The 14,179-nt window shown below is 34.5% G+C and overlaps 1 protein-coding gene across 2 annotated transcripts in view; it reads left to right on the forward strand.

Annotated features, from left to right (window-relative positions):
• The window catches only part of LOC128025918 (MAM domain-containing glycosylphosphatidylinositol anchor protein 1-like), a 152,221-nt gene that overhangs the window by 123,359 nt on the left and 14,683 nt on the right, over positions 1 to 14,179 (forward strand). For both annotated transcript variants that reach the window (XM_052612529.1, XM_052612528.1), the window contains exon 16: positions 4,117 to 4,247. In XM_052612529.1, coding sequence (XP_052468489.1) covers positions 4,117 to 4,247 — 131 coding nt within the window. The remainder of the gene's footprint in view (positions 1 to 4,116; positions 4,248 to 14,179) is intronic.

Genomic DNA, 14,179 nt, shown 5'->3' on the forward strand with positions numbered 1-14,179 from the left:
TTTCCTCAGTCATTGTCGTGATTTAGTGATGCACACACTTTATATGGTACAAGAATGAATGGCTTGTATGTTCAGACAGCTTGTATTCATTGTCTTTCATCTCTCAGGAATACTTGACTCTGATTGGTTAATCAGTCAAATATGTAAGGTATAGTGTACAGCTAGCTGCTTTCAAGCAATGTTAATTTAATATGTTCACTATAGTATTATAGTACGTATTATTATTATTATTAATTATTTTGAATGAAGTTTCATTTTTAGATTTTCAGCTTTCATTTTAGTGTAAGTCTTAATAATTTGTTATGTGTGTGTGTGTTTTATTAGATTTATTAAATGGAAACTAGCTGGAATATTTAGTGTTTAAAGATTAGAAAAAAAAAATCAATTAACATAAATGATTTTTTAATAGTTTTAGTTGATGATAACATTCATTTTAATTTAAACTAAATACATTAGAAATGTTGACTAGCTGACATATTAGATTAAATTATAATATATATATATATATATATATATATATATTAATAGACCGACATATTTATGCATATATATATGAACTCTGCACCACACATGGTTTGAGTGTGCTTTAAAATGTCCTGGTGCATCCAGCTTCCCCACTCAACCTTCATCTGCTGCTCATTAGAGAGATTAATGAGTGTTTGGATGTGTTTGACCTGTGTCAAGGTTAGCCAAGGGCGTCTGATGTTGTCGTTCTCTTGCAGCACAGAGGTCCGATTCGAGCCTTAGGCCTTTACTACAACCTGTCCTTACATACAGTACACAACCACGATTGTTTCTTTTAAAGGGTTGGTTAGCTGTTTATTTTAAAGTGCTTGGCTCATTGTACACAACGGTTTATGTGTTAAGTGTGTGTGGTCACCTTAAAGATGCACCAGTACGCAATTTGTGTCTGTTTATCAGCAAGCAAGTAGCTCTTCAGTGTGATTGAGGTCATTGAAACGTGGCGGATGCTTTCAGCCTGGGCAGCGAGCTAATAGTCTTTAGTCAGAACCTTCTAATAGTCAGAACCTTTTAAAGGCACCCTGATTTTCCTCAAACTGCACTTATTACTGTAATACCTGTACAGTAAGGACACATGCTGACACTGTTGTAGTGACTTCCCTTTCGAACAACAGGAAAAAAAAATTGTCATGGTACAGCATACAGTAATGTGTACAGAAATGGTATAGTACGGTATACTACTGAACAAAAAAGTAGTAAAAACACAGTTATACCATGCTACGTTTTATTAGTATTATAAGTATTAAAAATATTTTTTTTTACTGTGATAATGGCGTTATTAAGATGTATGACATTGTACAGTACAATACAAATGTCTTTCTAGTTCAACATTAAACATTCATTACATTTAAGACATTCATTTCTGTAAAATGTCTGCAAAAGTCCTTTAAAAAATATGGATTGAGAGAAGTGATATACCAGTAGAAAACAATACTATTCATAATTTAAAAAAAAAAAATGAGAATGACAAAATGAAAGTGAAAAAAGTGAAAGTGAAAAGGTTAACACAATGCAAAATTATGAAAGTGAAAAAAGTGAAAGTGAAGTGACATTCAGCCAAGTATGGTGACCCATACTCAGAATTTGTGCTCTGCATTTAACCCATCCGAAGTACACACACACAGAGCAGTGAACAAACACACACACACTGTGAGCACACAACCGGAGCAGTGGGCAGCCATTTATGCTGCGGCGCCCGGGGAGCAGTTGGGGGTTCGATGCCTTGCTCAAGGGCACCTAAGTCGTGAAGGTGGAGAGAGAGCTGTACATGCACTCCCCCCACCCACAATTCCGTCCGGCCCGAGACTAGAACCCACAACCCTTCGATTGGGAGTCCAACCCTCTAACCATTAGGCAACGACTTCCCACATTATCTTCCCATTATCTTTAAATAAGAATTAGCTGTCTAAGGTGCTATACTGAAATGAATTATGTATCTGTGTTTGACTGATGAACTGGCGGTCACTTCTACTGATATTGCTCAGAGTTTATTAGGACTTGTTTTGTACTTTGAGCGAGCCACTTTTCACAGTACCATCTGTTTGCTTTGTTAATGTTGCTGTGTGCCACTTCTCTGCTGTGTTATTCATTTATATCTGCTATTCCTGAATAAGTAAAGATGTGACGCCTGGGTGGTTGGCCGGACCCATCTGCATTTATCTATGAGTGCATGTCATGAGCAGTATGAGGACTCTGTGGAAAAAAGATTTGGAGTTTTATTGTTCAGAGCCAATGCTGCTTCTGAGCCACTTCAAAAGTTGTTCTCTCTCTCTCTCTCTCTCTCTCTCTCTCTCTCACTCTCTCACTCACTCACTCACTCACTCACACACACACACACACACACATACACACGTTTGTTTTTGTGAAAAGTGGGGACATCTCATAGGCGTAATGGTTTTTATACTGTACAAACTGTATATTCTATGGCCCTACACCAACCCTACACCTAACCCTAACCCTCACAGGAAACTTTGTGCATTCTTACTTTCTCAAAAAAAATCTCATTCTGTATGATTTATAAGCGTTTTGAAAAATGGGGACATGGGTTATGTCCTCATAAGTCACCCTCTCCTTGTAATACCTGTGTCATACCCATGTCATTATACAGAGTTGTGTCCTGATATGTCACAAAAACAAGAGCGCTCTCTCTCTCTCTCTCTTTCTCCCTAACTTTCTGATCCAAAGTGCAACTGAATTATATATTGGTTTCCCTAAAGCACAGAGTAATAATTGAATGCATGAGTCATAAAGGTGCCACTTGGCCCCAGTGCCTTCCATCATCTGTGTGTGTGCTTGTGTTCAGTGTCTGTGACAGATTTCAATACTGACGTTCATAAGAAACATTCTAAACCTCACATAATCAGAATGTGTGTAAGATGCCTGTGCTTTGTTGTCTGTGGAGAGTTGTGTTTAGGGTGCTGATATATCACACGTCAGTCTCAGACTACAAACCCACAGACTGTCTGATGAATGTAGATCAATTTATTATGATGGCACATCCTGGTTCTCCAAACAAGCAGTTTTTAGTGGTGACACTGCACTTTTAATGATCTGATGAACATTATGTACAGTATTTTATGAAAGTTTTTCCTATGATTTATAGTGGAGTACAACATGTAACAAGTCGTTGAATACACATTTTCAAATGCATAATTAAAAAATTCTAAAGCTTAAAAAATAAAAGTAGAAAATTAAAATTTTCAGCAGCAGAATGTTCATTATATTTGACGTCACAATTTTGTTTATATATATATATATATATATATATATATATATATATATATATATATATATATATATATATATATATATATATATATATATATATATATATATATATATATATATATATATATATACTCAGAAATGGGTAGTACATTTCAGAAATAATTATAAAGAAATGGCAAGTAACACATTGAATTGAACATGGTATTTTAAATTAAAAAGACTGAAATAGTATTTTCTTGAAAAATATACTCCAATCATTTTCTATTTATAACTTAAAAAAAAATATGTCTTGTATTGCTTCATTTTTGTTTCATATTTCAATTTGTGCCAGTGAGTTCTGCTCCAAAAAAATAAAATAAAAATAAAAATAAAATAAAATAAAAATTGGTGAAAACAATTTTCACTAGCAAATTTCATAATTAATTACATGAAATGGCAAGCAACACATTGGCTTAAACATAACATTTCAAAGAAAAAAGACTGAAATAGTATTTTCTTATAAAACATAAGCTTTGTTTTATTTACAGTTAAAAAAAAATCATCTTTGTTACAGCGTGCTGTGAGACTTGGTTGTGTTAGAGCAACGGTCATGTATTTGACCTTATATTTGTCAGAATAGTAAAGTCGTTGTGTGTGCAATCTCTCAGAGATATGGTAATCTATTCACACCAGCAGTGGGTCAATGAGGTTTTACTAGAGCAGAAGCAATAATCTGTCATAATATGTGTCAAATCCTGAGTTTCTCCTGGTTCACTGATCCTGACGGATCTCCAGTAATTGTTTGGAAGCAATGTTTGGATTGCACACAGTACATTTTCTGGAGTGCTAATTTATATATATATATATATGTTTTCTGTGTATCTGCAGGAACACTCAATGTTCTCATGAGGGTGAAGAGCATCGCCACTGTGGATTCTGCCTTCTGGTCTCTCTCCGGACACCAGGGGCCCAAATGGAGGAAGGCGGATGCTGAGATCTATCCGAGCGGACCCTTCCAGGTATGACTGTGTTTATGTGCAGGTGTGTGCATGAGAGTTTGTATGGAAATTGTGTCTTCTGAGCTGTGTTTGTGCACATGTGGCTGTGTGAGTATATTTTCTAAAACACACATGTGGACACGGGGGTGTATCAAATATTCATGATATATGCATGATGCTTTTGGAAGTGATGTTTTCTTTTTAATGCTATAAGAGCAATTGGATTGATATTTATCTATTATTTTTGACTTCTTTTGTGCAGTCCACGTTGGCGGGTGTGAGTGTGTGAGTGTTTGTGCGTGGTTAGAGGCTCTGCGAGGGAATGATTGAGGAAGTGCTGAGTCGTGCTCTACTGCTCTCCTCTGGACCCGTGTTTCTGCTGAGTTGAGCTCTCAGCACAACAGCTGCAAAGACCAGGAGATGAGGAGAAAAGGTGCTGGAGAGAGAAAATGACAAATTATAAAGAGTTTGAAGAGCAGGGCTGAAAAAAGAGAGATTTATACAGTAAAAAAAAAGAGAAAAAGATGAACACCATCTGCAATAGGGATGGAAGTGAAGATCATTTCTGGTGGGGTGGAGAGTTTACAGGTAAATGGGACACACTTTCGTCTGGGCTCATTGGTCCTGGTCTTGTCTGATTATTTTACCCTCATTCTTTCTACGCTGCTGCTTAAAAGCAACAAGAAATTGCATTTGACTTTCATAATGGGACAAATTTCCAGGTGAAACTGGATATTCAGTGGGAAACAATGTAGGACAGGGCTGGAGTTTATCCTTCGGGATTTGATGTTATTTATTAATATTTTTTTGGCTTCACCCAAGTGGATTATAACATCAGAAAAAAAGAGTTGTTTCATTGGTGGACAGCATTATTACATTTTGTTGAGATTATGATTATGAAAACATGTAGAGCAATATAAACTGTTGTAACTGTTTGTGACCCTGGACAACAAGGGTCACATAGTCTCAAGTGTCAATTTGAGATTTATACATCATCTGACAATATTTGGTCAATATACCACTTTTTCTAAATACTGAGAAAATCACCAAAATCACCTGAAGTTATCCAAATGAAGTTCTTAGCAATGCATATTAGTAATCAAAAATTAAGTTTTGGTATATTTACGGTAGGAATTATACATATATATATATATATATATATATATATATATATATATATATATATATATATATATTTAATTTTAAATGACTACTCTTTTTTTGGCTGATCCCACAAGTCCTCCATTCTGTTATGTTATCCCTATGGAATTATACATATATATATATATATATATATATATATATATATATATATATATATATATATATATATATATATATATATATATATATATATATATATTTAATTTTAAATGACTACTCTTTTTTTTGGCTGATCCCACAAGTCCTCCATTCTGTTATGTTATCCCTATTATTTTTTCTCATTGAATACTTTGTTTCTGTTTCAGAAACTTTATTAGAGTCAACAGAATATGTTAAAAGTGAACATTTTTATTTTATTTTTGGCAAAAACTCTTCTCACTTTTCACTTGCTGTCTGGAGTGGGAAAAACTTAGATTTTTCTTGTTTTTTCCTTAATTAAAAGAAAAAAAAAACACTTGTTAGCCTCTCTCCTCTTTCTGAACTGTCTCCTTGATTTCACTCAGTAATGCGGTGTATTTGACACTTGAAGACGTAAATAGATCTTCTCTCATCCAGGCCCCAGTTGGCCTCCATCAATCGATGCTAAAGACCAATCCAGGCGTTCCTGGACAGTAAGACTTGACAAGTCCAGCAGACAGCCGTGTTTCTCCGCTGTCTGTTTGTTTGCTTTGCTCTCTTCTCCTCTTTGTTCCTCCATTGACTTTTGCCGTGTGCAGAGGCTTGCAGAGATAAATTAGCATAATTTCTCCACAGAAGCTCATTGTAAAAGAAAGTACGTCTTTTGCATCGTTGCATGAGGCGTCTCACCCATCGCTAAGCCTGATGGATCTAGCAGAATCACAACAGTGTTACTTTATCTGAAAGCTTTACTCAGCTGTGTGAATCCATTACATGGGCAGCATGTTTGGGGTTAAACTGAGCGGGATTGATAGTCGAGGGGTTTTTACAGAGATCTAACAGACCTCACAGTGCTAGAGGAGCTATGAGAGATGTTACAAGCTTGGGAGTAGAGAACTGGATATTAATCAATATCTACAGTATACATTCAGTTAATTAAATTCATAAATAATGTAATTTTCATATATAATTTTATAATCTTTACATATTACAATTTTCTAATTTAATTTTGAAGTTTTATATCCACTACTGTTCAAATGTTTGGGATAATATTTTATAAATAAATAAATAAAAGTTTATATATACACTACTGTTCAAATGTTTGGGATAATATTTTATACTAATATTGTGAAATATTAGTACAATTTAAAATGATAGTTTTCTATCTTAATATACTTTAAAATATAATTTATTCCTGAGGTAATTCAGCCATTTCTACAGTCTACAGATCCTTATTAATCATTCTTATATGCTGATTTATTACCATTGTTGGAAACAGTTGTGCTTTTTAGTATTTTTATATATATATATATATATATATATATATATATATATATATATATATATATATATATATATATATATATATATATATATATATATATATATATATATATATATATATATATATATATATTGGAACCTGTGATAAGTTTTTTCAGGATTCTTCGATGAATAACAAAAACAAAAAAAAAGTTACAAAGAAAAGTATTTAATTAAAATAGAAATGTGCTGTAGCAATATACACTACTGTTCAAAAGTTTGGAGTCAGTATTTTCATTTATTTATTTATTTGTTTGTTTTTAAAGATATTAATACTTTGATAATAATTCAAAGTGATAAAAAGTGGAAAATCTTTTGTTACAAAAGATTTTAAAAAAATGCAGGTCTTTTTAACCTATTTATTACATGTTTGATATGAGATTACAAATAAGTATATAGTGTTGCAATTCTTATTGAATATTTCTAGTTCTGTATGTATTACATAAAGACAAAGCATGTTTTAACATCTATGTACAACATCTTTTCAATAGAAAAAGCACTTAGAGCAACCACTTAAAAAAATAAAAGAATAAAAAATAAATACAATTATAGGTATGTCTTTTAGTGTCAGTATGTCTTAAGATTTATTTTTTTATTTATTTATTTTTTTTTCATTTTTTTTTTTGGATATCGATTCATTGATCAACATCCACATATGCTTAATGTAGAGTGATGGTTATATGGCCAACATGCTGGACATGGGCCGAGAAGATTCAAAGGATTTTACACATGGGATTGCTTTTCCCACTCATTACATTTTCATGCCACTTTTATAGATGATAAAAGACACCGTAATCTTTAACGGCATGGGAACGCACAGTCCATTTAAAGCCCGGAAGATCACTGCCGTGGCCAAATCAGATGTGATTAAAAGAAAAGCTCTGATGAATATTATTATCATTACCCTACCATTGTGTGTATAAAATTAGTCCAATCTGTGTAGGTCTTTTTCAAATGCTTTTTTAAACGCTTCACTTTGTGGAACTAATGCCAATTGGTTAAAATATTGGATAAAACATACATTTTTTTAATGTATGTATGTATGTGAAATGTTTATGCAATGTCTGCCAATGATATAGCAGTAGCTCCGGCTTTGTGCTCCTCTGTTGTATGTTTGATTGCTCCCCATCTATGACATGGTTTCAAATGGCAGTTAAGGTCAGTTGGTGTTGTACGTGTAAAGGCCCAGTATAGCTGTTCTCTTTTATTGAGCTCTTAAATGCCACCTGCCTGGTATTGGGCAGTTTAACACAACTATAAATGCTTACTACCACATTCTCAGTAGAATACAGTTTATAAATGCCTTTTAAACTTTATATCCTGCAGTTTAGTAGCATTTTATTTAACTTCTCCGCTTAAAATCCACTCATGTCAGTCAAGATTTCTGGCACCAAGAACAGATATTGTATTATATTTAGTTTACATTATAATTTTACTTACCTCTGATTTGATTTGATTAAACCATTTGTGTTTGCATTATAATACCCAAAACCATGAGGCTTATCGAAGTTATGTTTTCATAAGCAATTTATTTAACCTGTAATTTTCATCTAGTATGATAACGTTTTTGGAAATCGCTTATGCAGCATTTATTTAAACAAAAACATGGTAAAAATATTTAGAACTGTTAATACTGTTTAAAATAACTGTTTTCTATTTAACTATATTTTAAAGTGTAATTTATTCCTGTGATGCAAGGCTGAATTTTCAGCATCATTACTCCAGTCTTTAGAGTCACATGATCTTTCAGAAATCAGTTTAGTATGCAGATTTGCTGCTCAAGAAACAGTTCTTTTCAGTGTTGATGCATATTTTCATACAAACTGTGATACATTTTTTTTTTTTTTGAATTCTCTGTGATAATAGTATTTTTTTTAAATAGGAATGTTTTGTAGCATTATAAAATAACTTACTTTTCGTGCATCCTTGTGGAATAACAGTATTCATTTCTTAAAATAAATAAATCAGTCAACCATCAGTCTACACTGAAGGTGGTATCTTCATATGTCTAGAGATCATAATATCATAAACATTTGAAGGTAGTTACATGGATGATTAGGGAACCACCTTGCAATACAATTTCGGTGTACTCAAAGTCACTCCCAACACTCTTGGTGGCATCTTTTGGACAGGCAAACAGCACTACAGTTTTCTTCAGTAAATGTTAAAATCTATTTTAAATTCTACAGTTTATCTTATGCATCTCTAAAGTCTTTTTTTTTCATATCTTAATGGAAAAGGTCACCGCAGGCAGAAGTGTTTTGTACGGCCGTGTGAAAGATGGCAGCAAGGAAACAAGATGAGGACGAAAGCGCAGGAGCTTTACAAAGAAAAAGTTCAGGGAGCAAGGGAGGGCTGGTAATTAGCTTTGCTTAATTATGATTTTCTGAAAAGATTGAGAGAAGAGCAGAGAAAAGCATCCACTCTGTGAGCGCTGATCCGTTTTCACACAGCCCTTTAAGCTCTTTCCTCATCATCTCCTCTTTTCTCTTTATCCTCTTTATCGCTCGCTGGTTTCTCCGCTGATGCTCTCAGCTCTTTGTCATGTTTGTTATCCATTAACCTCTCCTCTCTGTGTGCTCGAAATTTCCCATCACTCTCACCCCTTGCCTCTCTGCCAGCACTGCTCTCCATAGTGATTGGCTGATGAAATTCAATGGACAACGCTATATCACAGCCTTAAACAGTTCTGTTCTGGAACTCTGTTTCTTCATTCCAAATTCAGTGGAACAGTTCAGCCAAAAATTTAAGTTTTCCTTTTGAAAAGAAAAGCTAAATTTTATCAGGGCCCAAGTCACTAGGGCTGCAGTGACTTGGGCCCTGATAAAACTTTGCTTTTCTTTTCGAACTATCTTTGGCTTTTTTTGCACCAAACATTTTAAAACTCCTCCTAGAGTTTTTATCCAATCACCACCAAACTTGGTGAACTTGATCTCAAGGTATTTACAATGCTAAATTGCAAATGGACTTTTGATATCTCAAATGGTTTGGCCGAGACGAGGCAACATATTTATGGTGAAAAAAGGGAAACAGGAAGTATGTTATGGCAGCCTTCTCATACATTGTCTGATTTGATAAAACTTCACATAGATGTGACAAAGTTATAGCACCACCAATAGACAGCAGGAAGTGTGTCATTTTCAAAAGAAATCAGTTTACTTTACACTTCATCAGAATAATGTTGAAACATGGCATATGTAAGATTGCAAAGGGATTCTTTATATCTTAAATACTGTTGCCATGGCAATATGCCAAACTTTAATATAATTTTCTGATGTTTTTGAGACACTTAAACATGCAGTCATTAGCTACAACCAACAGGAATTTGGCTATTTTGGTTTGAATGTGGATTTCTGGAAAATCAGGCTGTCAATCATTGCATACTCTTTTTAGGAGATTCATGCAATTCACACCAAACTGTGTCTACATGATGCCAAGATATTGAAGATGCTGAATTGTGAACTGATTTTTGGATATCTTGAATGGTGTTGCCATTCTTAAATTCATTAAACACTTTACAATAAGGTCTCATTTGTGTAATGCATAAACTAAGATGGAATAATAATGAAGAATTTATTTTAAAGCATTTATTAATCTTTGTTATTATTAGTTAATCAAATAAAATAAAACTGTACATGTTAGCTAAAGATAGAACTTTATATTTGAATAATGTATTAGTAAGTTTTTAACTTAACTAAGATTAATAAATGTTATTTAAATATTTTTCATGTTAAAAAATAAAGTTAATTCATGTAAACAAATGAAACCTTATTAAATAAGCATAAATCTGCTAAATAAATAAATGTACTGTACATGTGAATGTCTTTCGAAACCATTCAATAGTTTTATGTGGTGAACAAACTAAAATTTATGTTCTTATTCTTTGAAAATCATAAGCACAAGTCATTTACTGTAGACTATTTTTTATTTTTAGACAAATATTGCTACAGATGTGATTGCATCATGCATATAATAATTGCTCTTAATAATGTTCCTCGTCTGGCTGACTACGTCTTGTATTAATTTTTTCAGAAAAATCCTGTCATATGCACATAAGCTGACAGTCACCACTTATAAGCTACTACTAAATATTGTAGAAACGTAATTTTCTGTAAAGTTGCTTTGTAATGATTTGTATTGTAACAGATATGCAGATCAGCGATTCATGGGTTAAATTCTGTTTTATAAATTCAGACTGTTGGGACTAAATGCCAGCCTGGCTGGACTTAAATTACTTTACGATACCCATGCGAGCCTCAAAGGATACCTGAAACCAAATTCCTTAACACACACACACACACAAAAAGAAACCTTTCTTTTTGTTCCTTACTTTTGTAAGTCCTTTATTAAATATGTATTTTATATGTTTGTGTATTGCATAAAATGGTTAATCCTGGGTAAATGGTTAAAGTGCTGACTTATAAGTGGAAATGCTTGATTTCAATCTTATACTTTCTCAAAAAGAAATGTTCTGCAACCCCCACACTCCTTGGTAGCTCGTAAAATTTTACGAGCTCACAGGACCACAGGACAGGAAACCTAATCCTTACAAAAGAATGATAGAATGTACTCAAATGTAGTCTTAATGTGTATAGTATTGTTTTTGCGGTACATTAGAGGTTTCCCATATAAATTGGGAATATCTGCAGTGTTATCATGTGTTAAACAAATCTTTAAATGTGTAATTCGATCTAAAAATTAGATCTTTGGTCATATATTATGTCTAGTCTTGTTCTAATCGTCATGCTTTGACAGACCCATTTATCTAGAGCAAAGTAATGAAAAATGTATTTAATCTGGAATAAGGAACTTGCTTTAATATTCCTGATGAAATCGGACAGGCCCTAAATCATCAGGGGGTTGTCTCAACAGAGACAAAGGAACTTTCCCGCCGCTTCAGATCGCGGATGTTCATTGGGTGGTTCACGCGAAAAGAGGCGTGAACATCTCAAGCTATAAGAATTGACCAAACAAGGTCCACTCCCTCTTCTTCCTCTTCCCCGTTCTCGGATACGCTGCTCTCCAACGTTTTTTCCGCGCGGCCATAGGCCGCGCTCCCAGCGCGAACCCCCTCAGCACAGGGGCTGAGAGGAAAAGCCATTTTAATGGCTCCTTTGGAAGCTTTCGTTTCGTTCGTTTTCTTTTCTTTTCTTTACTAAAGTTTATTAAACTATTCGCCTCTCCACGCAAGGAAGACGAATTCTGGAACAATGTTTGTTGAACCTTTCAAATACCGCGCGAGGACAGAACAAAGGACCACGTGCTCCACGCTCACGCCAAGCGCAGCGTGCACGCGCGTCACATGGCCTCCGTTTCATGGCACATGGCTGTTTCAACGCGCAAGGCTCACAAGCTCGACGCCGATCTCACGCCACACTCACATGGGACACTTCTGCAAGTATCACTTTCTCTATGGAGATTTAAATGCTGGTTTAAAGTGTTGTTATGATCTGATTTGTTGTTGGCTTCTAAAAGTTACTGACTATGATTTTCATACCTGAGCTCATTCTGTGATCTCTCTCGCTTTCTACACTTCTCTCTCTCTCTCTCTCTCTCGTTCTCTCTCTCTCTCTCGTTCTCTCTCTCTCTCTCTCTCTCTCTCTCTCTCTCTCTCTCTCTCTCTCTCTCTCTCTTTTATTTGGATTCCGTTATGTCTCTTAAATGTTTATTGTCTGTATTTTCGTACGCATATTTTACTCTGTGTGATTTGTAGTTTGATGTATTACTAGTTGAATTATTAAAACTCATATATAAAATGATTGGCTTTGGACTCCACCCCACTCACATTACGAGTCACTGAAATGTTTTGGTCTTTAGCTACAAGCTCTAAATTTAGAAACTAAATTTATCATAAGGATAGGATAATATTTTCATGGCCAGAGAATACTTTTCCTTGAATTATAAGGCGTGATAACTTTATTGAAAATTGATAGGTCTATAGTGGTGTGCTGGACATACCACGGTTTTGATCTGCAATAATTTACAGTAAGAGATATCACAATAATTGATATGAAGAATGTAATATTGACATATTAATGAGTAAATTACAGTGCCCTGTGATTTAGTATTGGTATTGGCAATTGAGCTATTTTTCATAATCAATAAAATTAAATGTAACTGTCATCTGAGATATATATTAATCAAATTCTTGATTAATTATTCAAATTCCCTATATATCATTTGAGTTAATTACTATGTAAAACTCATTGTTGTTACAGTATCGTAAAAAGTGCTATACAAATAAACTTGAATTGAATTGAATTGGATTATTTGTTTCAGGTGCTTTTTGACAGCCCCTGGTCTTTGTATTTTGACTTTGTATAGAAAAGAGCAGCAACAGTATTCTGTGTAACTTCCACAAAAGCTAGAGATAATTTGTTGGAACAGTTTCTTTAAGTTCTGCTTCACCTCCATCTCTCCCCTGTTCCTGCACGTTGCTCTCTATCCTCACCCAATCTAATGAACATGGAGCTGGAAAGGTGTCTGCATGCCTACACCTCTCAGACGCCATGCATAATTGTTTCTTTCTGTCTCCACTGGCATCTGAGCTCATGTGTGAGAGGTGAATGGTCTGTCATACTCTTAATGAGCTCAACCCACTAAAGTCAATTGTGCTCTGCCCGTTAGAGGAAACCATTTGCATTAACGAACAGAGAGAAAACACACATCGCCTCACCTACCAATTACTGCTACAACAGATTACAGCGAGATCTCTTTGTGCATGTTTTGTGTGTTTGTGTTTGCCCTTTGAGCATGTTTTTATGCATACAATGACCTTGTAATTCTGGAAGTGTTCCATGAGTTAAATGCATTCTGTGTGAGTTTGAGAGTCTGGGCTTGCAATGCATGAATATATATTCAGGTGAGCAGATATTCTTATGGAGCGCTGCTTGACATTGGCCTAATGATGTCGTGTCACCCGGCATCTACTGTGGCCCCGCAGCCAATTAGCACAGACAAAGAGACTGTTTTACACACACAAGACAAATCAAATTACCCATCTGCCCTCATCCCTTGATCCCGTTCAGCCTCTGTTATTTATGATTTGGAGTCACTCGTTGGGCATCGTGGGAGACCGGGGTGATACTGTGTGTGTGTGTGTGTGTGTTGGTAAAAAGTGTGCACTTGGCAAAGTATGCTATCTTCACCTGGTCAAGTGTGTGAGCCATTCTAGGAAGTGTCATTTTAAAGCTTAATACAAAATAGTCATACTGTGTCTCTCTGCTTCAAATCACGTTGAAATGATCATATAATCTAAGAAAAAAGTACAAAACTGTCACTATGGCAGTACGTTTTCAAAAAGTTCACTATATTAGTAATTTAAGTGCTTTAACTATTTCAGTTTTCCA

The sequence above is a fragment of the Carassius gibelio genome, chromosome A13 (genome assembly GCF_023724105.1).
Source record: "Carassius gibelio isolate Cgi1373 ecotype wild population from Czech Republic chromosome A13, carGib1.2-hapl.c, whole genome shotgun sequence".
Taxonomy (NCBI): Eukaryota; Metazoa; Chordata; class Actinopteri; order Cypriniformes; family Cyprinidae; genus Carassius; species Carassius gibelio.